Source organism: Giraffa tippelskirchi, chromosome 5, assembly GCF_054371585.1.
Source record: "Giraffa tippelskirchi isolate mGirTip1 chromosome 5, T2T-mGirTip1v1.2.pri, whole genome shotgun sequence".
NCBI classification, from domain to species: domain Eukaryota; kingdom Metazoa; phylum Chordata; class Mammalia; order Artiodactyla; family Giraffidae; genus Giraffa; species Giraffa tippelskirchi.
Window position 1 is genome coordinate 44,002,408 of NC_137279.1, and position 27,468 is coordinate 44,029,875.

Below are 27,468 nucleotides of genomic sequence, written 5' to 3' on the forward strand. Positions count from 1 at the left end.
CCATTGTATATATGTACCATATCTCCTTTATCTATTCCTCTGTCAATGGACATCTAGGTTGCTTCCATGTCATGGCTATTACAAACAGTGCTGCAATGAACACTGGGGTTCATGTGTAATTTTGGCCCATGTTTTTCTCTGGATATATGCCCTGGAGTGGGATTGCTGGATGATACGGTAGTTCTATTTTTAGTTTTTAAAGGAACTTTTACACTGTTCTCCATTGTGGCTGTACCAATTTACATTCAAATCAATAGTGTAGGAGGGTCCCCATTTCTCTACACCCTCTCCAGTACTTATAGCTTGTAGACTTTTTGATGATGGCCATTCCGACTGGTGTGAGCTAGTGTCTTGTTGTAGTTTTGACTTGCATTTCTCTAATAATTTGTGATGTTGAGAAACGTTCATGTGCCTCTTGGTTATCTGTCTGTATTCTTTGGAGAAATGTCTATTTAGGTCTTCTGCCTATCTTTTCATTGTTTGTTTTTTTTTTTGATACTGATAAATACAAACAGCAGGAGCTGTTTGTAAATCCTGGAGATTAATCTCTTGTCAATTACATTGCTTGTAAATATTTTCTCCCATTCTGTGGGTCATTTTATTGTTTTGTTTCTAGTTTCCTTTGATGTGCAAAAGCTTTTAAGTCCCATTTGTTTACTTTTGTTTTTATTTCCATTGTTCTAGGAGATGGATTGAAAAAGATATTGCTGTGATTTAGGTCAAAGTCTGTTTTGCCTATATTTTCCTCTAAGAGTTTTATAGTATCTGGATTTACATTTAAGCCTTTAATCCATTTTGAGTTTATTTTTGGCTAGGACTTCCAAAACTATGCTGAATAAAAGTGGCAAGAGTAGGCAAATTTCTCTTGTTCCTGATCATAGAGGAAATAGTTTCACCTCTTCACTATTGAGTATGATGTTAGCTTGGGTTTGTCATATATGGTCTTTATTATATTAACGTAGGTTCCCTGTGTGCCCCCTTTCTAGAGAGTTTTTAATCATAAATGGGTGTCGAATTTTGTCAAAACCTTTTTCTGGATCTATTCAGATGATCATATAGTTTTTATTCTTCAACTTGTTGACGTGGTGATTGATTTGTGGATACCAAACAATCCTTGCATCCCTGGAATGAATCCACTCTGTGGTGTATGGTCCAATTAATGTATTGTTGGATTTTGTTTGCTAGTATTTTGTTGAGGATTTTTGCATCTATACTCATCAATTATACTAGCCTCTAATTTTCCTTCCTTGTGGTCATTTGGTCTGGTTTTGGTATCAGGGTGATGCTGGTCTCATAGACTGAGTTTGGGAGTGGTTCTTTCCTCTGTGATTTTTTTTTTTTTAATAGTTTCAGAAGGATAGGTGATAACTCTTCTCTAAATGTTTGATATAATTTGCCTGTGAAGTCATCTGGTCCTAGACTTTTGTTGGGAGTTTTAAAATCACAGTTGCAATTTTAGTACTTCTGATTGGTCTGTTCATATTTTACATTTCTTCTTGAGTCAGTCTAGGGAGGTTGTACCTTTCTAAGAATTTGTGCATTTCTTCTAATTTGTCCATTGCATTGGCATAAATTTCTGGCAGTAGTCTCTTATGATCCTTTATATTTCTGTGTTGTTTCTTGTCTCCTTTTTCATTTCTAATTTTATTGATTTGAGCCTCTTTCTCTTTTTTCTTTTGACTCGTAAGAGAAGTAAGCCTTTATTTTCTCATTTACTTGATGAGTCTTGCTAAAGCTTTATCAATTTTATTTATCTTTTCCAAGAACCAGCCTTTAGTTTCATTGATCTTTTCTATGGTTTTCTTCATCTCTATTTCATTTATTTCTGCTCTGATCTTTATGCTTTCTTTCCTTCTAATAATTTTGGGTTTGATTGTCCTTCTTCAGTTGCTTTAGGTGTAATGGTAGGTTGTTTAACACCTTTCTTGTTTCCTGAGGTACGCTTTTATTGCTCTAAACGTCCCTCTTAGAATTGCTATTGCTATATCCCATTGGTTTTGGATCATCATGTTTTCATTTGTCTCCAGGTATATTTTAGATTCTTCTTTGATTTCTTCAGTGATCCACTGGTTGTTTGGTTGCAAATCAGCTAGCCTCCACGGGTTTTATTTTATTGTCATTTTTTTTTTCTTATAGTGATCTATCCAGGAGAAAATTCTATGTGCACCTGAATATGTATTCCGCTGCTTTTGGATGGAATGCTCTATAAATATTGATTGAGTCCATCTGGTCTAATGTGTCATTTAAGGGCTATGTTTCCTTACTGATTATGTTTCTGGATGATCCATCAATGGATGAAAGCCGGTGTTAAAGTCCTCCACTATTACGTGTTACTGCTGATTTCTCCTTTTATGGCTGTTAGCCTTGCCTCCTATATGAGGTGCTCCTATGTTGGGAGCACATATATTTTCAATTGTTATGTGTTTTTCCTGGATTGATCCCTTGATCATTATGTAGTGTCCCTCTGTCTCTTTCAAAACTCTTTATTTTAAAGTATATTTACCTAATACAAGTATTATTAATCCAGCTTCTAGAGAGTTTTACTTGCATGCAATATGTTTCCATCCCCTTACTTTCAGTATGTATGTGTCCCTAGATCTAGTGTGGCTCTCTTGTAGAATGCATATTTATGGGTCTTGTTTTCATATCCATCCAGCCAGTCTAAGTCTTTCAGTTGGAGCATTTAATCATTTTATGTAAGGTAATTATCAAAATTTATGTTCTTATTGCCATTCTGTTCAGTTTTGAATTTGTTTTCATCTTTTTGTCTTCCCTTCCTCTTTTGTTCTCTTCTCTAGTGATCTGATGGCTATGTTTCGTGTTGTTTTGGTATTGTTTTTTCTATTTTGTGTGTATATATCTATTGTATATTTTTGATTTACAGTTGTTACCACAAAATTTTGATATAGCAGTCCATATATAAACAAGATTAAGTTATTGTTCTCTTAAATTTCAAATGCATTTCCAATATTCTGCATTTGTACTTGCCTATTATCATCATTGCTGGGTTTTTTTTTTAATTTTTATTTATTTTATTTTGGATGTGCAGCATGTGGAAAACTAAGTTCCCTAAACAGGGCTTGAACCTGCACTGCCTGCTTTGGAAGTGTGAATCTTAACCACCAGACTGCCAGGGAAGTCCCACAATTGCTAATTTTGGATATCATATTTGTAGTGGATGATTTCCTACCTTTACTGCATGTTTGCCTTTACTGGTGAGCTTTTCCACTCGCAATTTTCTTCTTTCTAGTTATGGTCTTCCTCTTCACTGAGAGAAGTTCCTTTAGCATTTGTTTAAGGCAATGGCAACCCACTCCAGTACTCCTGCCTGGAGAATCCCGGGGATGGCAGAGCCTGGTGGGCCACCGTCTATGGGCTCGCACCGAGTCAGACACGACTGAAGTGACTTAGCAGCAAAGCTAGTTTGGGTTGGTGGTGCTGAATTCTCTTAGCTTTTGCTTGTCTATAAACCTTTTCTCTTTTAAATCTGAACAAGAGCCTTGCTATATAGAAGTATTCTTGGTTGTCAGTTTATCCCTTTCACCACTTTAAATATATCATGTCACTCTGTTCTGTCTTATAGCTCACTTACCCATTTTTCTGCCTCCTTTATTCTGCTATTGATTCCTTCTGATGTATTTTGCATCACAGTTACTCTATTGCTCAACTTTGTTATTCTTTATATCTTCTAGCTCTTTAGTAAACATTTCTTGCATCTTTTTCATCTGTGCTTCCATTCTTTTTCAAAATATGGAATGATTTTTACTATCATCACATTGAATTCTTTTTTGGGTATACCACCTATCTCCATTTCACTTAAGCTTCTGAAGTTTTATCTTGTTCCTTCATCTGGAACATATTCCTCTGCTATCTTTCATTTTGCTTTTCTTTTTACTGTCTCCATTCTGCAGGCTGCAGGAATGTAGCTCCTCTTGCTCCTGGTGTTTACCCTTGGTGGCTGAGTCTGGCCTAAGAGGTTTGTGCAGGGTTCCTGGTGGAAGGAACTGGTACCTGTCCTCTGGCCAGCAGAAATAAGTTTTGTCCATCTGGTGAGCTGGGTCGTATTGCAAATGAACCCCTCCTATCATCTCCTTGTCATTTTTGGTTGGTTCCAGTCTTTTTTGTTAATGGTTTTTTTGCAGTTAGTTGTAGTTTTGATGTTTTCATGAGAAGAAGTAAGCTCAAGTCCTTCTAACTATACCATCTTGTCTCCTCTCTGACAAATTTAGACATTTCTTAACCTAGACTTTTGAAATCAAATGAGTTTAACTTTTTATATGCACGTCTTCCAAAAATATCTCATTGAAAACTTTCTCATTTATGGGATCATCACTTGACTTTATTATTTTTTTTGTAAGTCAGTGGACTCTGATGATATTAATATAGAATATCTATACCTTACAAAAACCTAGGAAGCTTCTTTATGTTTTCTTTTATTTTAACTAACCTTTTACAGATCAGGCAACAAATCCCAAGAATGGATAACTTCAGTAGTTTTAAAGCTTTTGCTCTTCTTCCATGCCCTGCTGCAGCCCCACCTGTGTATTTTTTTAAACACATTTTTACCCTGGAGGCACACCAGAGAGTTAAACTACTATTTATTTAACTATCCTCTTTTAGGATATTATTTAACTATCCTCTTTTAGGAGAATTAAAATCTCTACAAAAGTTAGTGTTAAAACTTGACTCCAAAAAATTGTGTTCATCATATAATCCAGTTATTAATTGATCTGTCTTTATTTCTCAGGTACAACGAAGGAGAAGTCTGAAAAGAAATTTGGTCCCACAAGTAAACCTGGCTTCTTCTTTCTTCCCAGCCATCCCCAAGTGAAAAGAGACAAATCAGAAGTGGCTGCTGTTATCTGAGCTGTACATCAAAGGTCAAGGACTCAGTGATACTCCAGTCTTTATTTCAGGATGAAAGTGAGGGTCTATCAATCAGTTATTGTTACCCATCTCGGTATCCTCACGCCATCCTGTCTGTGGGGAAGATTACTCAGGGTGCTCAGATGACCTCATCTCTGAATATCAAGCAAGTAACAAGCAGCCAGTTTGCCAACGTTTTTCCTTCATGGAAATCACTTACTGAATAGGCAATATTTCTCATTCACTGTCAGGAAAATGATACATAAAGAAAAAAAGGAAATAAATAGCATAAAGTAGATTTAAAATAATACAGTTATCAATGACTAGTTTTCCACCTCTCCCCATTGTTCACCCTAATTTATAACCTGAATTATTATCAGAATGCTTGCAGCAGGAGGCAAATTACTTATGTGTCATGCTATGTGCAATCAAAGAGAATTATTATTAAAAAAAAAAGTGTCAGTCAGGCCTCTAGCATTTGTCTTATTTATTTAGAGAAATGTCATATGGAAGAAAATGTCCAGAGTTTCTTAAAGTTAGAAGTTATTTGCAGTTAGTCAATATTGACTCTAGATGTTAGAATTTTAATGGTTATCTGATGTTGCCAGGGTCTATCTTTTACTGATACCTATATTAACTGATTCTGGTATTTTGATCAAATTATTAATTACCATTGGGTACTCATGTGAAAAATAAAAGCATCTACATTTGATGAATAATAAATGAGATTTTAAATAAGTCAAATGAAGAAGGTATCAAGAATTAAAGTCTGAAGACTGGCTGAACCAGGTCTCTTTGGGAAAATATTTAGGGTTAGAAGAAATAAAAGCATTCTGCTGTCAAGTATTAGTCTATTTTCCACAAAGCACAAGGCCACATGGGAAGAAAAACCTACAGTCCCTGAGCATTTGATACTGCCTTTACATTCTAGGAAGGGTTTTATGGTTCTGAAAATCGTAACATCTTCGGAAAACTAAACTAAGAAAACCTTTTATTATGTATAGGCATGTACTAACCATAGTAAGTCTAATTAACTTAACATCCATCCCCACAGATAGTTACAATTTTTTGTGTTAAAAAAGTCCAAAAGGACTTTCATGATCTGCTCTCTGTGACCACATGGGGGAGCAGCTACAGTGCAGCTACCTGAGTGTTGCTGAGGAAGTTTTTTTAAAATGATCTACTCTCAGGAACTTTTAGATATACAACACAGAATCATTAACCACAAGCACAGTGCTATACGTTACATCCTCGTGACATTTATTTTATAACTGGATGTCTACCTTTTAACTTCTTTCACCCATTTTGCCCCCAGAAGACTCCTTTTTAAAAAATTCTAAAAGTAAAGATGAAAATTCAAAGGCCCTTACGAAAATGATTTTATTTCCTGTCTTTAATCTCAGTTGTAAAAGAAGGTAATTTCCTCCCCATAGATTTCCTAGAATAAACCAATACTGAATACCCTGCCATTCACTAAATCCCTTTAATGTGGGATTCAGGGCTCTAAATTAGCATCCCTCTTTTTTGACTGAAGCATTCTCTCCGACCTCTTAACAGAAACATACAATTTCTTGACCCTCTTATAACTAAAAAAATATTTTGGAATTTTTGCACATTATGTAATAAATGATTATATTTTAGTCAGCATACTGTTAAGAATGGCAGTATAATAATAATATTTAACGATATACAAAACATGCAGAAAATTTTTGTATTTTTAATTTCCTTCTGATTTAAAATGCAGTATTTACATTACAATTCAGACATATGGGGAGAAAAGGGGTTTTAAGACAAGGAGTTTATCCTGGTATGTAGATAAACACAAACTAATCACAAAAGTCTTATAAGAAAAGAGGCAAGAGGGTCAAGGGCTACTCTCGTGACTCAGATGGTAAAGAATCTGCCTGCAATGCAGGAGACCTGGGTTCAGTCCCTGGGTTGGGAAGATCCCCTGGAGAAGAGAATGGCAACCCACTCCAGTATTCTTGCCTGGAGAATCACATGAACAGAAGAGCCTGGTGGGCTACATGGGGTCATAGAATTGGACATGACTGAGCAACTTTCACTTTTTTACTTTCAAGAGGGTCAACGTTGATAAAAAGAGGTTTGACAAGAGAAGCAGACTTTGGTGTAATATGCTTTGAAGATGGAAGGAGGTGCCACAAGTCAAAGAATGCAGGCTGCTGCTGAAACTAGAAAAGGCAACTAAACAGATTTCCCCTGGAGCTTCTAGAAGGAACATAGCCCTATTAGATTCATTTCAGAAATATGGTCTCCAGAACTGTAGGATAACAAATTTGTATTATTTAAAACCATTAAGATTGTCATACTTTGTTACAGCAACAGAAAAAACACAAATAAAGGGAGAAGGGGTTATAGTTAATTTCAACCTCCTAGGCAAGGTCTAGGCATTATTTTTGTTGTTGTTAATCTCCCTAGGTGATCACTCCTCACTTGCAGTCAGAGTTTAAAAGTAGTAAACTAGGAGGATGAAGGAGATGGTAAAATATTCTGACACCAAAGGAATGGCCTGTCATCACTAAGTAGCTCTAATACAGAAAATGCAAGATTACAGAATAAGGGATATAACACTTTGATACAGGACCAAACAACAAAGAAATATTAACCAGAGCAGTTTCAGACTATGCACACTTCAGCAGAGTGTCTGAAGAATCTGTTAATTCCCAATGAAGCCAAGCTTGGACATATGCCATTTTTTATTAGTATTCACTTATATATCTTGTGTTTTGTTTGCTTTGTTCTTTTCTAAGTTTGTTTCTAGTCAAATTAAATTATAAACTTTTTAAATGCAGGTAAAGCTTATACTTTTTATAATCTAATTTAAACGAATTCTTGGATCATTTATTGTGGAAGATATAATGTTGGTCACAAAATCCTGGTTATTTTTATTTCATAATATCCTGAAATCCCGTCTGCTATTTGGCCCAGGTTTGAAGCCAAGTCCACCCAACCTTCTGGGTGTGGCTAGGATATTTTGGGTGATATCCTAGCACCTTTTAGGATAACATAATTAGATTTATTCCAAGCTAGCAGATTTTACTCCTACCAAGTTGGGAACACCTGAGAATAAATATCAGTGGTCATCCAGACAGAAAATCAATACAGAAACATTAGACTTAAATGATATTGGATCATATAGACTTAATACATACATACTTCATCCCATCCCAAAGCAGCAGAATACACATTCTTCTCAAGTATACATGAAACATTCTCCAGGACAGGTCACCTGTTAGCTTACAAAAAAAGTATCAGTAAATTCAAGAAGACTGAAATCACATCAAACAATCTCTCTGACCACAACAGCATGAAACTAGAAATCAATCAAAAGAAAAAAAAAAACCACAAAAATGTGGAGACTAAACAACATGCTATTGGACAGCGAATAACAATGAATGAGTCATCAAAGAGTAAAAGGAGAAATTTTAGAAATATCTAGAGAAAATTAACACAGAAATAGGACATATCAAAATTTATAAATGCAGCAAAAGTGGTTCTAAGAGGAAAGTTTGTAGCAGCACAGGATACCTCAAAACACAAGAAAAATCCTAAATAATCTAACTTTACCCCTAAAAGAACTAGGAAAAAAAAAGAAGAGCAAACAAAGCCCAAATCAGAAGAAAGTAAATAATAGACATCAAAGTGGAAATAAATGAAAGAGACTAAAAAGAAAAGTATCAGTGAAACTAAGAGCTACTTCTTTGAAAAGAACCTTTACCTAGACTGACCAAGAAAGAAAGAGGCCTTAAATAAATAAAATGAGAAATTAAAGAGTGGACATTACAACTGATAACCACAGAAATACAGAGGATGACACCCGACTATTATGAACAATTATACACCAACAAATTGGGCAATACACAAGAACTGGATACATTTCTAGAAACATACTATCTTATAAGATTGAGTCATGAAGTAACAGAAAATCTGAATAGACCAATTACTGTAACAAGATTGAAACTATAATAAAAAATTCCCAACAAACAGAAGCCCAGGAACAAATGATTTCATTGGTATTAATAAATTCCATAAAACATTAAAAAAAATAATACCTATCTTTTTTAAAACTCTTCTAAAACACTGAAGAGGAAGGAACCCTTCCAAACACATTTTACAAAATCAGTATTAACCCAATACAAACACTAGACAAAGGCAATCCAAAAAAGGAAATCATAGGCTAATATCCTTCATAAACTTGTATTGTTCTATACATGCTGCTGCTGCTGCTGCTGCTAAGTCACTTCAGTCGTGTCCAACTCTGTGCGACCCCATAGACGGCAGCCCACCAGGCTCCCCCGTCCCTGGGATTCTCCAGGCAAGAATACTGGAGCGGGTTGCCATTTCCTTCTCCAATGCATGAAAGGGAAAAGTGAAAGTGAAGTCGCTCAGTCGTGTCTGACTCTTAGCGACCCCCTGGACTGTAGCCTACCAGGCTCCTCAGTCCATGGGATTTTCCAGGCAAGAGTACTGGAGTGGGGTGCCATTGCCTTCTCCGTTCTATACATAGAAAATTCTAAATACTCCACAAAAAAACTGCTAAAATAAACAAATTCAGTCGTTTCAGTTTAAAAAATCAACACACAGGTTTTTAGCATTCCTATACACTGATAACAAACTATCAAGACAGAAACAAAAAAATAATAACCCCATTTACAATTACATCAAAAACAATAAAATATCTAGGAATAAATTTAACCAGGGACATAAAAGATCTGTATGCAGAAAACTATAAGGCACTGACGAAAGAAATTAAAGAAGACCCAAATAAATGTAAAGATATTCCATGTTCATGGCAGAGGATCTGAATAGACATTTTCCCAAAGAAGATATAAAATGTCAAACAAGCACACGAAAAGATGTTCAAGCACATATAGGTAAATAGGTATATGTTGAAATATAAATATTAATATATATAGGTATATATTTATATACCTAAATTTACAGGTGTATATATGTATATGTATATATATATATATATAAAACTCATTCAACTCAACACAAAAAAAGAAATCCAAACAATACAAAAATAGGCAGAGGATATGAATAGACATTTCCCCAAAGAAGATATAAAATGTCAAACAAGCACATGAAAAGATGTTCAAGCACACTTATTATTACAGAAATGCAAACCAAAAGCACTATGATAAATCACCTCACTTCTGTTAGAATGCCTATTATCAAAAAGACAAGAAATACTGGAGAGAATGTGGCAGAAAAAGGAAACTTTTACACTATTGGTGCAGCCACTATAGACAACAGTATGCAGATTCCTCAAAAAATTAAAACTAGAAATATCACATGACCCAGCAATTCCACTTCTGGGTATTTATCCAAAGAATCTGAAAACACTAATTTGAAAATTGTACGCACCCCTATGTTCATTACGGCATTATTTGCAATAGTTAGGATGTGAAAACAACCTAAGTGTCTACTGATGGGTGAATGGATGAAGAAAATGTGCTATGTACACAGTTGTCCAGGTACATCTGAATTTCAGATAAACGTGGAAATTTTTTTAGAATGTTTCAAATATTGCACTAGGCATACTTGTACTAAAAAATGTATCTGTTTACCTGAAATTCAAATGTAACTGGGCCCATATTATTATCTGGTAAATCTGGGGGACAAAGTCAAATAAAATAGTAAGAGAAGGGTCAAGGCAGAGGTCATCACAGGATGTCTGGGCACATGTCAGGAAAGACTTCAGAGAGCTGGTAAGACAACTGAATCTTAAGCTGATAATTGTGTGGTCTGTGCCACTCATTTCAGAATTATTAACATATCATCATGATTTGTGATTTCACTTTTTGATGAATATATGTTTTGTGTACAGAAACTTGCTTAAAGACAGTAACCAGTTCTTTGCGTTCCCCATATCACCTAGTACGGACAGGCACACCTAAGGCATGCACTGATGTTATGAAAACACCCAAAGTTTCTGGCCAACCCAATAGTAAGTAACTGCATGAATTGATTCAAATGGTTTTACCTTCCCAAAGTGCAAAAATATTCTGTCTAGGAAATCATTGTTAACTGGTATTTTCTTCTTTAGTTTTTAAAAACTATAGCCAAGAGTCCTGTTTAGAACCTTTGGCGCCAAATTAGTAATAAAGATATGGGTTGTTCGTAGGGCAGTAACGTGTCAAGTCTCATGATGTAGTAGGCACATTTTTGATGTTTGGGGTGTTTTTGATGTAAGATCCCCATCCCACCCCACCCCCACATCCCACCCACATTTAAATCCCTTTTCCACCTACTACAGTTTGGAACTGTCCCCCACCTTCCACTAGAGGCAGCTCCGAGCTGATCCAGAGTAAGGTCTACTGCTATACAGGTGTTGGAACCACAAAGGAAGATCATTTTTCTGACCTCCTCTCCTAGCCTCAGCTATTAAGACTAGACCTGGGGGAGGCAGCCACGTCCCCATTTAGCATATTTTCCCCAAGTGGCATCTTTCCAACAATTTATAAGGTAGTATGTTGACATGATAGATGTTAGATTCATCATAAGACTTTAAAAAGAAATATGAGAAAAACATGCAGAGTAGGCAGTCAAAATGCGAGAATTTTTAAAAATCACTTTTTTCCCCTTTAACTCCTTAAATAGAGTCTGAATTTATCATTCATGCCCATCTCTGGACCAAGAGTATACTCTGTGGTCTAACCTAAGATTCTTTCCGATTTCTTTTTCTGCAATATTCCTAAGAAGACAGTAATCAGGTCAAGAGTATCATGAGGACTTGAAGTTTTACCCCATGTGGCTGCCAAAATAAAAAATGTCTTTAAAGTCTATGCACCATAACCCATTTTCATGACTGCTTGGTTAGTTTCTCCAGGCCAAAGATAAACAAAGCAGGACACCAGGTAAAGTAGTTAGGACAGACTTCAGTCAGTAATACATTGCAATAAGGAAAAGTGTCAATCATGAAGTGAACTCACCCTGGATTTGTACAGAAGTGACTGGGAAGATTCAAGAGAAAATAGGGGTGTGGGTGCGTGGTGACTCAGTAGAGTCAGGGAGTGAAAAATAAAAAAGAATGGGAAGGAGAACTGGAGAACTGACCTGAGACTGCTAACCAGAATTTATGGAAGTTAACCTCCTCCCTTCTTAGAGACGCTGGGTCTAGAGATCTTGTCTTTGGATGTTGACGGGAACAAATGCTGAATTCTTTCGGTAGCCTTGAGCTTTCTCAGGTAGGCACTTCAAGTGCGGCTGGGGTCACCCAAGGGATGTGGTGGTTGTTGTTCAGCTGCTAAGTCGGGCTCCACTCTTTTGCGACCCCATAGACTGTAGCCCGCCAGACTCCTCTGTATGGATTTCCCAGGCAATAATACTGGAGAGGGTTGCCATTTCCTTCTCCAGGGGATCTTCCCGACCTAGGGATGTAACCCGTGTCTCCTACACTGGCAAGCAGATTCTTCACCACTGAGCCACCAGGGAAGCCCAAAGGATGTGGACTTAATGTTACAAACTATGTTACTGTTTGTTCAAGTCTTTATAGACCAAGGTTGAGTCCTAGTTGAGAAGAGGGCAGAGGAGCCCGGCCAGTCAGGTTAAGTAAAGACTCTCTGTCACTTATCAATTAAATTACTTAGTAAGCGCTTCCTCCCCTTCCCGAAGTCTACAGGAAGGGTCCAAGGAATATATACCTCAAGTTGCACTTTCTGTGTCCCTGGAACCCACGTGCAGCACCTGTCAAGAGCCAGGGTAAGCAGCACAACGCAAGCACTAAGGACAATTCCAGCCAGGACCCTTTTTAAGTTTAGAAACTTCAACATAAACGCAGGGCGGCGCTCTCCCAGCTTCAGCGCCTGGACCTGAGGCCGCAATTAAGAGAGATCCACGACTCCATCAGCTTGCGAAAGGAACTCAGTGCGCGTTCCGGGAGCCATGCCCTGTAAGGCAGCTGAGCCAGCTCCGCTCACCCCTCCATAAGGACGCTTGGGAGTCCAGGGGCTGACTGCAGTGCAGGCGGCAGGTATCCAGGTGGCCAGGACGTGGTGACTCAGGCCGGAAGCAGGAAGCCGTGGGAAGCGGAGTAGACGTCGCAGAGGAGCTGACGTCACTTCTTCTAGGCGGAGTCTCGGGCCATCCCGCGCAAATTGAAAAGTCCGTCCCTCAGTGCTGCGCTGCGTCCCGGCTCCTAGCTTTCGGCGCAGCCGGCCGGCGCGCGGCGGCCCAGGTGAGTGGGGGCCGTGGCCTTGGGCTTCTGAGTCCGCACCTGACTGCCATCGGACGGACGGGAGAGGAGGACCTCCCCGGGAAGTAAACGGAGCCGGCTGTGCAGAGCACGCGGTGGATCCGGGCTGCTCCCCGCTCCTGCCCTTGGGATCCCGGGTCTTAGGGGCTGAAGAGGAGGATCAGGCACGTTATTAGACCCTGCAGCGGCCCTGGGGGACGGTGCGGGGGTGTATGGGCCTGGGGAGCGCGCTCAGCCAGACCAGGGCTGCGGTTTGGCTGACCGAGGGAGGGTCGTTTCGTTTTCCTGCGGAAGCTACCAGGGCAATTTTACCTGCAACCTCCCACCTTGCAAATGCTTGACAAGTATATTCTCCACGTTGTGCAGGCCAAAGGAACGTGTCTTCTGGAAAGGGCGTGTGGGCCCCCTCTTCCAGTCCGTGAGAGAGGGGATGGAGCGATGACGTTGTGCTGTCAGTACAACCTGGTGCCGCGGGGCAGTCCCCTGAGGACGCTTTGTGCCTAAAACCCCCGACTCCCTCCACTGTTTCATTGTGCTAAACAGGAAACATTTAGGAGAAACTTGTAAGTTTCACGACATGTATATATTATGTCGGGCTTCCCTGGTAGCTCAGTGGTAAAGAATCCGCCTTGGGGATTCCCAGGTGGCGCTAGTGGTAAAAAACCCGCCTGTGCAGGAGACAAGAGATGAGAATTCGATCCCTGGGTGGGGAAGATCCCCTGGAGGAGGAAATGGCAGCCCACTCCAGTATTCTTGCCTGGAGATCCCACGGACAGAGGAGTCTGGCGGCCTGCAGTCCATGCGGTCCCAAAAGAGTCGGATACGACTTGGCGACTAAACACCAGCATATACTATGTCAATTTTCCTCAAAGAAAGAAAACTCTTTTGAGGAACCTCTGAGAGGTAGGAGACTAATTGTTTTTCATAAACTGTAGTGTGAGGACCTCCTGTATCCAAATGACCTGCCTTGTTTAAAATTCAGAATGAATTCCCACCTCACTCATAGTCCCCAGGAGTGGAATTTAGACTGTAGGAAGAACTGAAATTTGAAAACTGCTGTACTAGACTATCAGACCTTTGATACAGGGTATCAGCAGCGTGAGTCTGTCTTCTGATCTTGTACATTCTTCTTTTCCTCCCAGACTTAAAACCTCTTGAGAGAGATTTATTTTAGGATATGCTAAGCAGCTGCTCAGTTTTTGTCATGGGGGTTGAGGAGGGGACAGTGGTTGCTGGGGAAAGGACTGGCAGCTACAGGTTTCTGTATAGAAAGGAGGCCTGGGGCTGCAACTCGGATGGAAGAGGGTGGAAAGCTAAAATATTTTTCTCGAACCTAATTGGACAGCAGGTGCAGTTTCTCCTTATTTGGAGATATTTTCAGAGAGTCTGATGGAGTTGCCCCTGGGCGCCACCACTGCTTATTAACAGAATGTTCATTGCTTGGAATAAAGCATTCTGATGGTGGTAAATTTCAGTCCTAAAAAAGTACAGCCTTAGTTCCAGAATTGTTTGTTTTATTTTTCAGTTGAAATGTCCTACAAAGTATTTTGCATGTTATTTCATATAATGCCTGTGCAAATGCAGGTGATGTAATAGCATACACAGTTTTATAGATGTTAACAGTGCCTTTTTGGAGAGAAGACAGACTCAGACTTTTTTAGTACCTTCTGCCTGCTTTGTTCAGTGTTAAGGGCTTAGAGTAAACACTAAGGAACTATCAAGTGGCATTAGGTTAGAGTACTAGACTATGGAGATTGTTTGACAGAGAGGGGCCCACTTAAAATATTAAAGAGCAGTGATTCTCAAATATCTGAACAATAACAGTCACTATATCAATTTCCAAGGTCTTTTTATTTTTCCAAAACTTTGGGGTAAATATATTTTGCTTTAAATGTTGTTGTTTTCCCTTTCTGTTTTTATATCATGTAGTTAACTTGGCACTATGGGGATACACGGATTGCTGCAATTTATCAAAGAAGCTTCTGAACCTATCCACGTGAGGAAGTATAAAGGACAGGTGGTAGCTGTGGATACATATTGCTGGCTTCACAAAGGAGCTGTTGCTTGTGCGGAAAAGCTAGCCAGAGGTGAACCTACTGATAAGTAAGTTTGGATCTTATATTAATTCTTTGTCAGTTAAGAATGAGACTTACAATGCCTTTTTTTCAGAAAGGAGTCATTTTTATTCAATGCAAGGTTTATTAAGAAGTGAGAATATTGCTTGAGAATATTGCCAAGGAACATTTCCTTCTTTGATGTAGGTCTAGTTTCCATTCTTTCTAATAAGCCAGAGTATTAGGACACTAATGGACAAAGGCCAAAGATTCTCTTCTTTTTTCTATTATCTAAGATAAAACTTTTTAACAATATTCTAAAAATCCATGGTGATTTCAGAATTCTACTTTACTGGGTATAGGCAACACATTTGCTAAGCCCTGTTAGCAAAACAAGGCAGTTGTTTCTAAGGGACACAGTGTTCTCATTCCCTTTTACTTCACTTGGGGCCAAAAATAGTGGCCATCCTGATATCCAGTCATAACTCTGTGCCTTCATTTGAGGCAGGAAGAATGCCTTGTGACCCTGGAATGAATCTACACATAGTAGTTTTAATTGTCTTGCCAGAATAAAAATCTAAATGCAATACATGATTCTTGTTTGCATCCCGCACTGGGGGAAAAACTGTAGCAGTGCTGTGCTACAGTCAACTTATGTGAGCTTGCTATACACTGTCTTCTCCCAGTTCAGCATTTAATGAGCCTGCATTGGTAGTTTATACACCATTGTAGAATATTCATGTCAAGGAAATTGACAAATGCTACAAATCAGGCACCCTTTCCCCCAGAAATGGTTGTTACACGTTTATCAGGTCACCACTGGTTATAAGCTTACTGAGACAATTGGATAAATTTTAATATAGACTGTATATTAAATAGTATTATATTACTATTAAGTTTCTTGGGTATAACAATGGTGTTGTTGGAGAAATCAGGTATTCTACTATTCCTTTAACTTTTCAATAGATTTGAAATTTCTCAAAGCAAAAGAAAATAGGGGTGGGGGGTGGGGAGGTAAAAAGACTAGAATTAGAATAATACAATGTCAGAACTGCAGGAATGTAAAAGTCTTTAATCTACACCTGAGGAAAACAAATAGCCCATAGCCCATTAGGATCCAAGGCAGGATTTGAATCCAAGTCTAAATTAGAGTTTATCTTGCTTAATTATTTTTCTTCATTTTCATAGGTATGTAGGATTTTGTATGAAATTTGTAAATATGTTACTATCTCATGGGATCAAGCCTATCCTGGTATTTGATGGATGTACTTTACCTTCTAAAAAGGAAGTGGAAAAGTCTAGAAGAGAGTAAGTGATACCTTAACGTAATTATTTAAGGTCTGACATTGTGGTCTCTATGATACAAATTTCTCTTTTGTTTTAGTTTGTTGAGGCTTGTTTTAAACTCGTACCTAAATGGATTTCCTTAAATAGTCCATGCATTCTGGAAAGGAATGTGTATTCCTCAATTATTGAGTGGATAGTTTTATGTCTGTCCAATAAATCAAGCTTATTGGTTGCAGTGTTCAAATCTTCCATATCCGTATTGGTTTTTTGAATTTTTTTAATGTGTGTCTCCTTAAGCCTACTTAATGATCTTCCCTGATAGCTCAGCTGGTAAACAGTCTACCTGCAATGCAGGAGACCCCATTACGATTCCTGGGTCAGGAAGATCCCCTGGAAAAGAGATAGGCTACACTCCAGTATTCTTGGGCTTCCTTGGTGACTCAGACAGTAAAGAATCCGCCTGCAATGCGGGAGACCTGAGGTCGATCCCTGGGTTGGGAAGATCCCCTGGAAAAGGGAACAGCTACTCGCTCCAGTATTCTGGCTTGGAGAATTCCATAAACAGGAGCCTGACTGACTACAGTCCATGGAGTTGCAAAGCATTGGACACAACTGAGCAACTTGCACTTTACTTAATCCATCAATTACTAACAAAAGTATGTTAAAATTTCACTATAATAGTGGAATTCTCAGTTTCCTTGTAGTTCTGTCCATTTTTTTTCCTGCTTTGTTTGTTTTGAAGCTATTTAATCGGTGGCATTCAGGTTTAGAATTTGTTATTTTTTTGGCATATTAGAACAATATGCACTGACTTTTTAAATTTCTGTGTTTTTTTGTTCTAAAGTCTATTATGTCTGATGTTAATATAGCCATAACAATTTTCTTTTGTATGTTCCTAATTTCTTTTTCTGTTGACTTTTACTATGTCATTGGTTTTAAGTCTGTCTTTTATAAAGAACACATCACTGTAATTTTTTTTATTGATTCCATCAGTCTTTGTCATTTTTAAAACTGTAGTTTCATTCTTTTTACCTTGATCTTAATTACTAATATATATCTCCTACCTTGTTTGATTTCTGGGTTGATTGTTTTTTCCACTCTTATTATTGTCCCTTATTTCTAGTTGAAAAGTGATGTACTCTATTTCTATTCTTTTAGTAGTTTTAATTGAAATTGTATCTTTCATATTTAACTCAACAGAATCTAGTATTTTTACAATAGACCTTAAAAAGGATTTCTGTATGTTCTTTAAAGAATTTCTGCATTTTAGTGAAGTGTCTATTCTACTGCTTTCATCTATTCTTGTTTTTATCCTCTGTTGGTTTGTAGGAGTCATTATGCTGTACAGGAGATACCACTGGGCTTAGTTGTTAAAGGTAGTGTGAGTCAGCCCCAAATAGAAGTAAACTTCACTGAGTGGGGTTGATAAAGTTGTACCCTTTATAATGGAAAGTTAGTTTTAATGGTATAAAAGCCTTGACTTACATTTTCTTAACGTGTCTTCATTACTTCACTTTCTTTTGACATGAAGCAGTGCTGTGAGAAAGTCTGATGATTTGTTGTGCATATGGGCACTGTAAATCCGTGTTCTTTTTGTCTAGAAGCCCATAAGATCTGAGTTAGCATAGTCAAGGAACAGGTGTGCACTTTCATATGAGTCAAGCATTTTTTATTCCAGGAAAAATTCTTGAATACAATTCAAGGGTATAATATTGTAATTTTTTGAGTCCTCTTCTCACTTTTTTTTTTTTTTAAATTTTGCAGAAGACGACAAGCCAATCTCCTTAAGGGAAAGCAGCTTCTTCGTGAAGGGAAGGTCTCAGAAGCCAGAGAATGTTTCACACGTTCTATCAATATCACACATACTATGGCCCACAACGTAATTAAAGTGAGCTAAATAAGAAGCTAAAGTAACAGATTACAGGGTTCATTTAGGCTAATGGGAGAGCAAGGAAGTGAAAGGAGAAAGATTATTCTAGGTCTGACCTTTAGGAAAGCTGGTTGTCAGAGGAAGAAGAGTATCTGTAGGTAGAAGAGAGGAGTCCAGCAATTTCCAAAGAAGAAATCCTGAGGAACAAATAGCTCAGCTCTCACTTTCTAGATGAGTCACTTACATAGATAAATGTTTTCTGCAGAGACGGAAGGAATAAATTCCTGGAGGTTCAATCCCACCCCACTCTTGTAATTTTCAACACTTACTCTTGAGTGTCTGTCAGAGATCTGTTGAAGTCAACTGGCCAACTCAGGAGATCTGCAGCAGATCAGATCAGATCCACCTGACCTGCTTCTTAGAAGCTTCTTTCCTTATTATCTGTTACCGTAAATCTTAGTGTCAGCACACCCACAGTCACAGCCCACACTTCACCCTTTTCATATCTGTGTTCAAACTATTTGGTAAACAAATAGGAAGACAGATAGTTATAGAGTGTGTTAGTTTCATCAGTTCAGTGTCAGGCTTGTGTTCTGTGGTAAGAGATTGTGGGGAAATAAGCGACTTGTGTTCTTTAGAGCACAATCATTCTTAAGATGGTAGATTTCTATAATTTGCAAAATTGAGTTTGCAGCTTGTATTCACCCACAAATGTATAGCAATATTTCTTTTCCCCTAATTCATACATTGATTTTTAAAAAAGATTTATTAGCAGCTATATGATTCAATATATAGCACTATATATAGTTCAATATTTAGGACTAAAAGTAGAAAACTGTACTTCAAAGGAAATGACTTCCAAAAATAATACTAGCATGTATTCAATACATGTTGAGGCTGGTGATAAATGGGTTTGATACAGGAAGTTGTTCAGTGCTTTCCAGATGCTGTTCTTGAGACTGACAAATCCTTTCTCACAGGCTGCTCGGTCTCAGGGAATAGATTGTCTTGTGGCTCCATACGAAGCAGATGCACAGCTGGCCTATCTTAACAAGGCTGGCATTGTACAAGCTGTAATTACGGAGGACTCTGATCTCCTTGCTTTTGGCTGTAAAAAGGTACCTAACATAAATAAAGGAGCTGAAGTTTTTTTATCTTATTTAATACCTGCAACAAATATCTACTTATGGTGTTAATAATTATTTTATTTAAAATGGTAAGAAAGTTTTTGCTGCTTGACATTTGTATAACCTGAATGATTTTTCAGATTAAGCCCTTAAAGTTAGAGGATTTTGTTGTTTTCTCTAAATTCTGTAGTGGAATGTAGCCTTATTTTTTAATAATGATTGCTTATATGCATTATATTTCTCAATTAGATTAGGTAAATAAGCTAACTTATCTACTAATGAGATGTTTTGCAGTTTTTCAGAATTATGTACAAAACTAATGGAAAATTTTACTATGATATTAAGATACAAAACTATAGGGTGGTCTCATTTTTGTTAATATCTGTTATTTATATTATCTATTTCATAAATGACAAGAAGGATCTGTGAAAAGGTTGATGCTGGGTAATAGAGTTAGATAAGACATTTGGGGTAATTTCTGTTTTCTTCCTGAATTTCTGTTTTCCAAATTTTCTGCAAGCGACATGTATTACTTTAAGACTAAGCAAAGGGTTACTTTAATATGTAAGAGTGGAAGGTAAGGAGAAGATGCTTTTTGTAAGAATTGCTCTTTGACACGATAACCCTGTAGTGCAGGTAGGAAGTAGGTGCAGAAAGGGTCTTCTTTACACCAGAGGCAAAACGATTGAGTACTGGCATATGACATTGTCCAGCCATGGCCTATGTTTCAATTTAACTTATTTGCAAATTTTACAATAATTACCTGGCCTACGTATCTGTCTGCTCACTTATGATACAGAACAGGAAAGATTTCTTAGAAATCCTACAGTGGATTAGATAACGAAAAATAAAAATGACTCTTACGGGTATTCACAGTTTCCCTTCCTCTTGAAGGTTATTTTAAAAATGGACCAGTTTGGAAATGGACTAGAAGTTGATCAGGCTCGTCTGGGAATGTGCAAACAGCTTGGGGATGTGTTCACAGAAGAGAAGTTCCGTTATATGTGCATTCTTTCAGGCTGTGACTATCTTTCATCACTGCGTGGGATTGGATTAGCCAAGGCCTGCAAACTACTAAGACTAGCCAACAATCCAGATATTTTAAAGGTAAGAGTGATTTACCAACTGTTGTGTTCAGTTTCTAAGCAATTCTTACATAATAGCTGAATCAATCAGAATATGGATCTTAAATATTCTATGATATCCATAACCAATCTTGTGTCATTGTTCAGCAGTTGACAAAAAATTAGTAGTAGTTTTTTGAAAATGAAGACTAATATAAAGAAACTTCAGGATAAGATATTCTAGGGTAGAAAAACTCAGCAATGGCCACAGGACTGGAAAAGGTCAGTTTTCATTCCAATCCCAAAGAAAGGCAATGCCAAAGAATGCTCGAACTACTACACAATTGCATTCATCTCACACGCTAGGAAAGTAATGTTCAAAATTCTCCAAGCCAGGCTTCAGCAATACATGAACCGTGAACTTCCAGATGTTCAAGCTGGTTTTAGAAAAGGCAGAGGAACCAGAGATCAAATTGCCAACATCCGCTGGATCATCGAAAAAGCAAAAGAGTTCCAGAAAAACATCTATTTCTGCTTTATTGACTATGCCAAAGCCTCTGACTGTGTGGATCACAATAAACTGTGGAAAATTCTGAAGGATATGGGAATACCATACCAGCTGACCTGCCTTCTGAGAAATCTGTATGCAGGTCAGGAAGCAACAGTTAGAACTGGACATGGAACAACAGACTGGTTCCAAATAGGAAAAGGAGTACATCAAGGCTGTATATTGTCACCCTACTTATTTAACTTACATGCAGAGTACATCATGAGAAACATTGGGATGGAAGAAGCACAAGCTGGAATCAAGATTGCTGGGAGAAATATCAATAACCTCAGATATGCAGATGACACCACCCTTATTGCAGAAAGTGAAGAGGAACTAAAGAGCCTCTTGATGAAAGCGAAAGAAGAGAGTGAAAATGTTGGCTTAAAGCTCAACGTTCAGAAAACTAAGATCATGGCATCTAGTCCCATCACTTCTTGGCAAATAGATGGGGAAACAATGAAAACAGTGAGAGACTTTATTTTGGGGGGCTTCAAAATCACTGCAGATGGTGATTGCAGCCATGAAATTAAAAGATGCTTACACCTTGGAAGGAAAGTTATGACCAACCTATATAGCACATTAAGAAGCAGAGACATTACTTTGTCAACAAAGCTCTGTCTAGTCAAGGCTATGGTTTTTCCAGTAGTCACGTATGGATGTGAGAGTTGGACTGTGAAGAAAGCTGAGGGCTGAAGAATTGATGCTTTTGAACTGTGGTGTTGGAGAAGACTCTTGAGAGTCCCTTGGACTGCAAGGAGATCCAACCAGTCCATCCTAAAGGAGATCAGTCCTGGGAGTTCATTGGAAGGACTGATGTTGAAGCTGAAACTCCAGTATTTTGGCCACCTTATGTGAAGAGTTGACTCATTGCAAAAGACCCTGATGCTGGGAAGGATTGAGGGCAGGAGGAGAAGGGGACGACAGAGGATGAGATGGCTGGATGGCATCACCAACTCGATGGACATGAGTTTGGGTAGACTCCTGGAGTTGGTGATGGACAGGGAGGCTTGGCATGCTGCGATTCATGGGGTCACAGAGAGTCGGACACGACTGAGCAACTGAACTGAATGTTAAAATGCACAATTTTTTGATTTCTGTCCTATTACTCTGTAGTAACGGTTCTCAAAGTTTTTGGTCTCACAGGATCCCTTTACACTCTTAAAAACTTTTTGTGACAATTATTTTTTATTATATGGGTTATAGCTATTGAAATTTACTGAGTCAGAAATTGAAAGAGAAGAATTTTAATGTTTATTAATTCACTTAAAATTAACAATAACTAATGCATTGCATTTTAACATAGATATCATATTTTTATGAGAAGTAATTGTCTCCTAAAGCAAATGAAAGTTATGAGAGGAATCGCACATTTATGTAAATCTCTTTAACATGGCTTAATAAAATACAGCCAGGTTCTCACTTCTTCATACAATCTGAGGAAGTGTCATGTATTTTCTAAACTCAGACCTCATTACATCACTGCTATATAAGTTCTCTGATGTCTTTTCCTTAAAAAATGAAGGAGATTATTCCTACCCTCACCCTACCTTGAGTAGTTCTCTTAAGCCCTTAGAGTTTGCAGAGCAGGATATCCAAGATTACGAAGTGTGAGTCCTTAGGGCTAAGGGTGGTGTACTGGAGTAGACAGATCTCAAGGCTGGGAGATGGTAGCAGATTTTGAAATAGGGCAACATGTACTAACTAGCCTGTGACTTCAGGATCACTTCAGTTCTCTGGGTCTTCTCTTCTTTGTCCCTTCCACCTTTAATCATGCATGACTCTAATAGGAGTTAAAATATTGACTTCTTTTTTGACATCTGATCTACAAATATTTGTGTGTTTTTTTTTAATTCTCAGGTAATTGTGTGTTTTGTTTTTTTGCTTTCTGGATGAAGGAGACTTTGAAGGTGAAGAACATATCTTTGGATTTTAAGTCATGACATGGTTGTGTTTACTGGTCAAGGTTTTTAATGTAGCTGAATGATGACCTAGACGGGTGGGTTGGGGTGAATGGGAGAAAGGTCCAAGAAGGAGGAGATATGTATACATGTGGTGATTCACTTCATTGTACAGCAGAAACTAACACCACATTGTAAAGCAATTATACTACCCCCCCCCCAAAGCAATTGATTTTTCTATCCCTCCTCATCCTTCTCTAATGTAAAGTGATGGATCTTGGGACTAATACTTTCCCTATTCTTTATCTTCAGGTAGTAAATAACTCCTAAATATATTTATACTCATTATTAGGTCATCAGGAAAATTGGACATTATCTCAAGATGAATATAACAGTACCGGAAGATTACATCAAAGGATTTATTCGGGCCAACAATACCTTCCTCTATCAGCTAGTTTTTGATCCCATCAAAAGGAAACTCATCCCTCTGAATGCCTATGAAGATGACGTTGATCCCCAAACACTAAGCTATGCTGGGCAGTATCCTTTCTGAACCAGAATGGTAGAACTTTGCACTCCCTCCTTATCTTTGTGGTGGTATTTTTAGTTAGACATTCAGTCAAAAGCTGGCAAATTGTTTTTGCTTTCTTTATTTTTTTCTTAATAGTGGAATCTTTATTTTGTTAAATTTAATTATCATGCGAGTTAAAAATTTAGAGTAACTTTTTGTTTATAAACCTGAAGCTCATCCATTATAACTTGCTAACTACTTAGACTGACTTGACAGAAATATGTACAGTCAGTCACTTAAGGTACATCCTCCAAAGGTGGCACTGAAGAGAACCACTCATGGTGAGCAACCTCAATTAATCAGGAAGAACACTCTGGTCATGTGAGTACGCCAGTTGAGGATGCTCTCCCCAGAGCCACTGGGCACGTACATACAGGGTGACGTGGAGCTGTGAGTCACCTGGGTAATGGCAGGGCTTTCCTCTCCATCTCCCTTGACAGGGAGTAAGTGATGCCTTGGGGCTTTGCTTCAGAAAACAGCCAAATCCTGCTGTGACTAGTAAACTATCATGTGGTTTCAGTAAAGCCAAATGTGGAAAGGAAGTAGGGTCCATTGAAGTCATAAACCTGAAGGTTTTCTCTGACAATAAATAGACCACACTTTTCTGTCTTAATACAGTATTGTTTGTTTGGTTGTTAGTAAAATTATTTTTCCTTAATCTTACCAACCTAGGTATGTTGATGATTCTGTAGCTCTTCAAATAGCACTTGGAAATAAAGATATAAATACTCTCAAGCAAATTGATGACTACAATCCAGACACTGCCATGGTAACATATTAAAGATTTCTTTTAAAAGCATATTTTGTTATTGCTTAGGAACTAACACTAAAGGCAAATCTTCACTTAGTAAACATCTTTTAAACATTTCTACATCCAGGCACCATACAGAGTGTTGATTGAAAACAACTCAATTCTAGAGAAAATATATCTCTTAGGGTATATATATCTCAATTATATATATCTCAAAAATATATCTCAATGGGTATATTGGTTAATTTTCTTAAAAATTGACCACATAATATATTATAAGACCTTTATACTTGACATATTTTTTTTGAATATACCAAGTGCTTAATGCCTTTTTCTCATCTCACCCAATCCAACCTCTGGCATTTGGCATTGTTGAAGACTCAAATCTAGAAATACCTCTTGGGAGTAAAAACTTTTTTCCTCTTTCACAGTTTAGCAGTACTTACTGAGTATCTCTGCTGTATGTCATTCAGCCCTTTCCTATTCTCTTTTACTTTTTCCCAATAGTATGTCTATATATCTCTTGTCATGTACACTCCCATCATTCTGTTTTCTGTTCATATTTCCATTCAGACTCTGTTCTCTCTTATGTTCAAATTTATTCCTTAATAAGTTCTTATGACTCTAATTGGAGAAGAAAATGGTAGCCCACTCCAGTATTCTTTCCTGGAGAATACTATGGACAGAGGAGCTTGACAGGCTACAGTCCATGGGGTCACAAGAATTGGACACAACTTAGCAACAAAACCACCACCACCATGACTCTAACTATCTCATTTATGCAGAGAACTTGCACATCTTTAACACAGTCTCTAATCTGTGTACCAGCCACAATAATTCTAAATGTCTCCTGGGTCTACATAAGTATTTTCCTATAACCTTAAATCTATCTACAATGAAAAGCAAACTCTATTTCTTATCAGCTTCCCTTTATAACCTTTATTCTTTTTAGCACTTATTACACCATAAATTATGTCTCAGTTGTTTATTTTCTGATTCTGTCCAATAGACTGTAATCTTCATAAAGCCAGGATTTTGTGATATTCATTGCCATATTTTATTTACCATTTTTTTGTAATGAATGTCAGTTACATGATCTCTATTATTCTCTCAGACTAGAAAATTTGGAATTTAATTTTTTTAATTAAAGTATTGTTAACTTACAACATTATATGATTGACCCTTGAATAATATGGCTTTGAACTGCACGCATCCACTTATTCATGGATATTTTTCAATCATAAATACTACAGTACTACACCATCTATGGTTGGTTGATTCTGCGGGTGATGGAGAACTATAAATATAGAGGGCCAACTATCAGGTATACTCAGGTTAACCCTCACATTGTCCAAGGGTCAACTGTATTAGTTTCGAGTCTACAATATAGTAATCTGATATTTTTGTAGATTATACTGCCTGTAAAGTTATTATAAAGTATTGACTATATTCACTGTGCTGTATGTTACATCCTTGTAACTTACTTATTTTATACCTAGTCTTTTGTACCTCTTAATCTCCTTCATCTGTTTTGCTCCTCCCCCACCCCTGGCTTCTCTTTCATTGCTACGTCCTCCTACTTCTTTTTTGTCTTTCTGGTTAATAGTTCTTTCTCACAGTTTCTAGTCTACTCCAGATCTTTACCTTTACTCACCATTCAGTTCTTTACTAAGCAATTATTAAATATAACAAACATACTCTGTAGTGTTCTGGAATATAAAGAAAAACAGAGCATAATCCTTGCTTGTAAGATACTCATTGTCTAAGGGAGAGACACATGGTAATATACATAGAAATATGGCATGTCCCATAATAGAAATGTATTCTAGGCTCCATGGAAACAAAGGGGATGCACTTAACTCCACCGAAAGAGAGAATACCTTTTAATAATAATAACAGACATTTATTGAGCTGTTTTCTAAGTGCCATTCTAAGCACATTACACATAGTAACTTATTTACTCTGTAACAAGCCTCTGAGGGCAGTACCATTATTTCCACTTTACAGATGAGGAAACAATTAGAGGAAGATTAGGTGACTTGCTAGGTCATACATTTAATGAATAGGGGAGCTCTGATTCCAAGCCAAGCCCTCTAGTGTCTCCTAATAGCAGAGCTAGTGTGTGTCCTGTATTTACAAAGATGAGTAAATGGGTGAGTGGTTCCAGGCTAAAGGAATAGCATGTATGGAAGAGGATAGCATGTTAAAGGTACTCAAAGTAGTTCGTTCTGGCTGGACCAACAATGTCTCAGTGTTTGTCAGCTAAATGAATCAGAGCACCTTGAGAAAGAAAATGAGATGAGCCTAAAGTATATGGTCACAGAGAAACTGGTGACAAGTTGAGCATTGAGAAGAATCATTACTGTCATAAGCCAAGCTTATTAAGAGAGCACAAGTTTATAATGATACTAAAAAAGAACTTTATATTCATCAGCTCAAATTATATAATTCTTATACTCAGGTTGCTGTTTCTTCTTTTCTGATTTCTCTATTCTGTTTCTGGAACTTCTATTAGTTAGATATTGGTTTTTCCTTGTCTTTAGATTCTGGAACTTTTCTATCTTACTCATGTCTTTGTCCTCTTTTCTTTCTGGGGGAAACTTTTTTTCTATTTTGTCTTTCAACTTTGTGCTATCCAGTATGTAGCCACTGACCACATGTGGTTATTTAACATTAAATTAAATTTTAGTTCTCCAGTTGCATTGGTCACTTTTCAAGTCCTTAGTGGCTACCATGTTGGACAACACAGAACTTTTCTATCATTGCAGAAAATTCTGATGAATATTTAGTTTTTGCTATCATTTTCATATCTAAGAACCCTTTCTTCAATTGCGCTTTTTTAAAGACTGTTTCATTTCATGAATATACTCTCCTCTTTCCCACTCCTCTCAGAAATTAAATATTAATTATAATCTCTTGTACATTTTCTTCTCTCTGTATTATTTCTGTTAGCTTTGGACTTTTTTTTTTCCTAGAAAAAATTGTGTTTTGGCTTTTCTCTTTTATAGTGGAGACTTTTCTAACACCTAGCTTCTTGTCAGTTTGTTCCTATTTGGGAGAGGCACTGAGAAGCCTAAGAAGCTTTGTGTAAATGAGTGGGGCTTATAGTCCTGGGTTTTATTACTCTTGGTTGAACTGGTTAGCAACAAGCTGGCTTTGTTTTGTGAATTCTCAAACACAGGCATGTTTTCTCTGTACAGTTCTTTTTT

At 37.6% G+C, this 27,468-nt stretch overlaps 2 protein-coding genes and 1 long non-coding RNA gene across 33 annotated transcripts in view; 2 read left to right on the forward strand and 1 right to left on the reverse strand.

Annotated features, from left to right (window-relative positions):
• The window catches only part of WDR64 (WD repeat domain 64), a 118,077-nt gene extending 112,745 nt beyond the window's left edge, over nt 1-5,332 (forward strand). For all 28 annotated transcript variants that reach the window (XM_081492888.1, XM_081492886.1, XM_081492884.1 and 25 more), the window contains one exon: nt 4,748-5,332. In XM_081492888.1, the coding sequence (XP_081349014.1) occupies nt 4,748-4,831 (84 nt within the window). In that variant the 3' untranslated portion in view covers nt 4,832-5,332. The remainder of the gene's footprint in view (nt 1-4,747) is intronic.
• LOC145507090 (uncharacterized) lies at nt 4,714-12,919 on the reverse strand. Its single transcript, XR_014054551.1, has 2 exons — nt 12,537-12,919; nt 4,714-5,110 (listed from the first exon to the last, which is right to left on the reverse strand). It is a non-coding gene; the product is annotated as an uncharacterized LOC145507090 (long non-coding RNA).
• Nucleotides 12,920-12,967: 48 nt separating this feature from the next.
• Nucleotides 12,968-27,468, forward strand: part of EXO1 (exonuclease 1) — a 38,711-nt gene continuing 24,210 nt past the window's right edge. For 2 of the 4 annotated variants that reach the window (XM_081492900.1, XM_081492902.1), the window contains exons 1-9: nt 12,968-13,069; nt 13,454-13,650; nt 15,017-15,190; nt 16,330-16,449; nt 18,193-18,316; nt 19,279-19,416; nt 20,320-20,532; nt 23,290-23,477; nt 24,181-24,277. In XM_081492900.1, the coding sequence (XP_081349026.1) occupies nt 15,030-15,190; nt 16,330-16,449; nt 18,193-18,316; nt 19,279-19,416; nt 20,320-20,532; nt 23,290-23,477; nt 24,181-24,277 (1,041 nt within the window). In that variant the 5' untranslated portion in view covers nt 12,968-13,069; nt 13,454-13,650; nt 15,017-15,029. Of the gene's footprint in view, nt 13,252-13,453; nt 13,651-15,016; nt 15,191-16,329; nt 16,450-18,192; nt 18,317-19,278; nt 19,417-20,319; nt 20,533-23,289; nt 23,478-24,180; nt 24,278-27,468 lie in introns of all 4 variants that reach the window. The other 2 variants (XM_081492901.1, XM_081492899.1) reach the window with 2 other exon arrangements.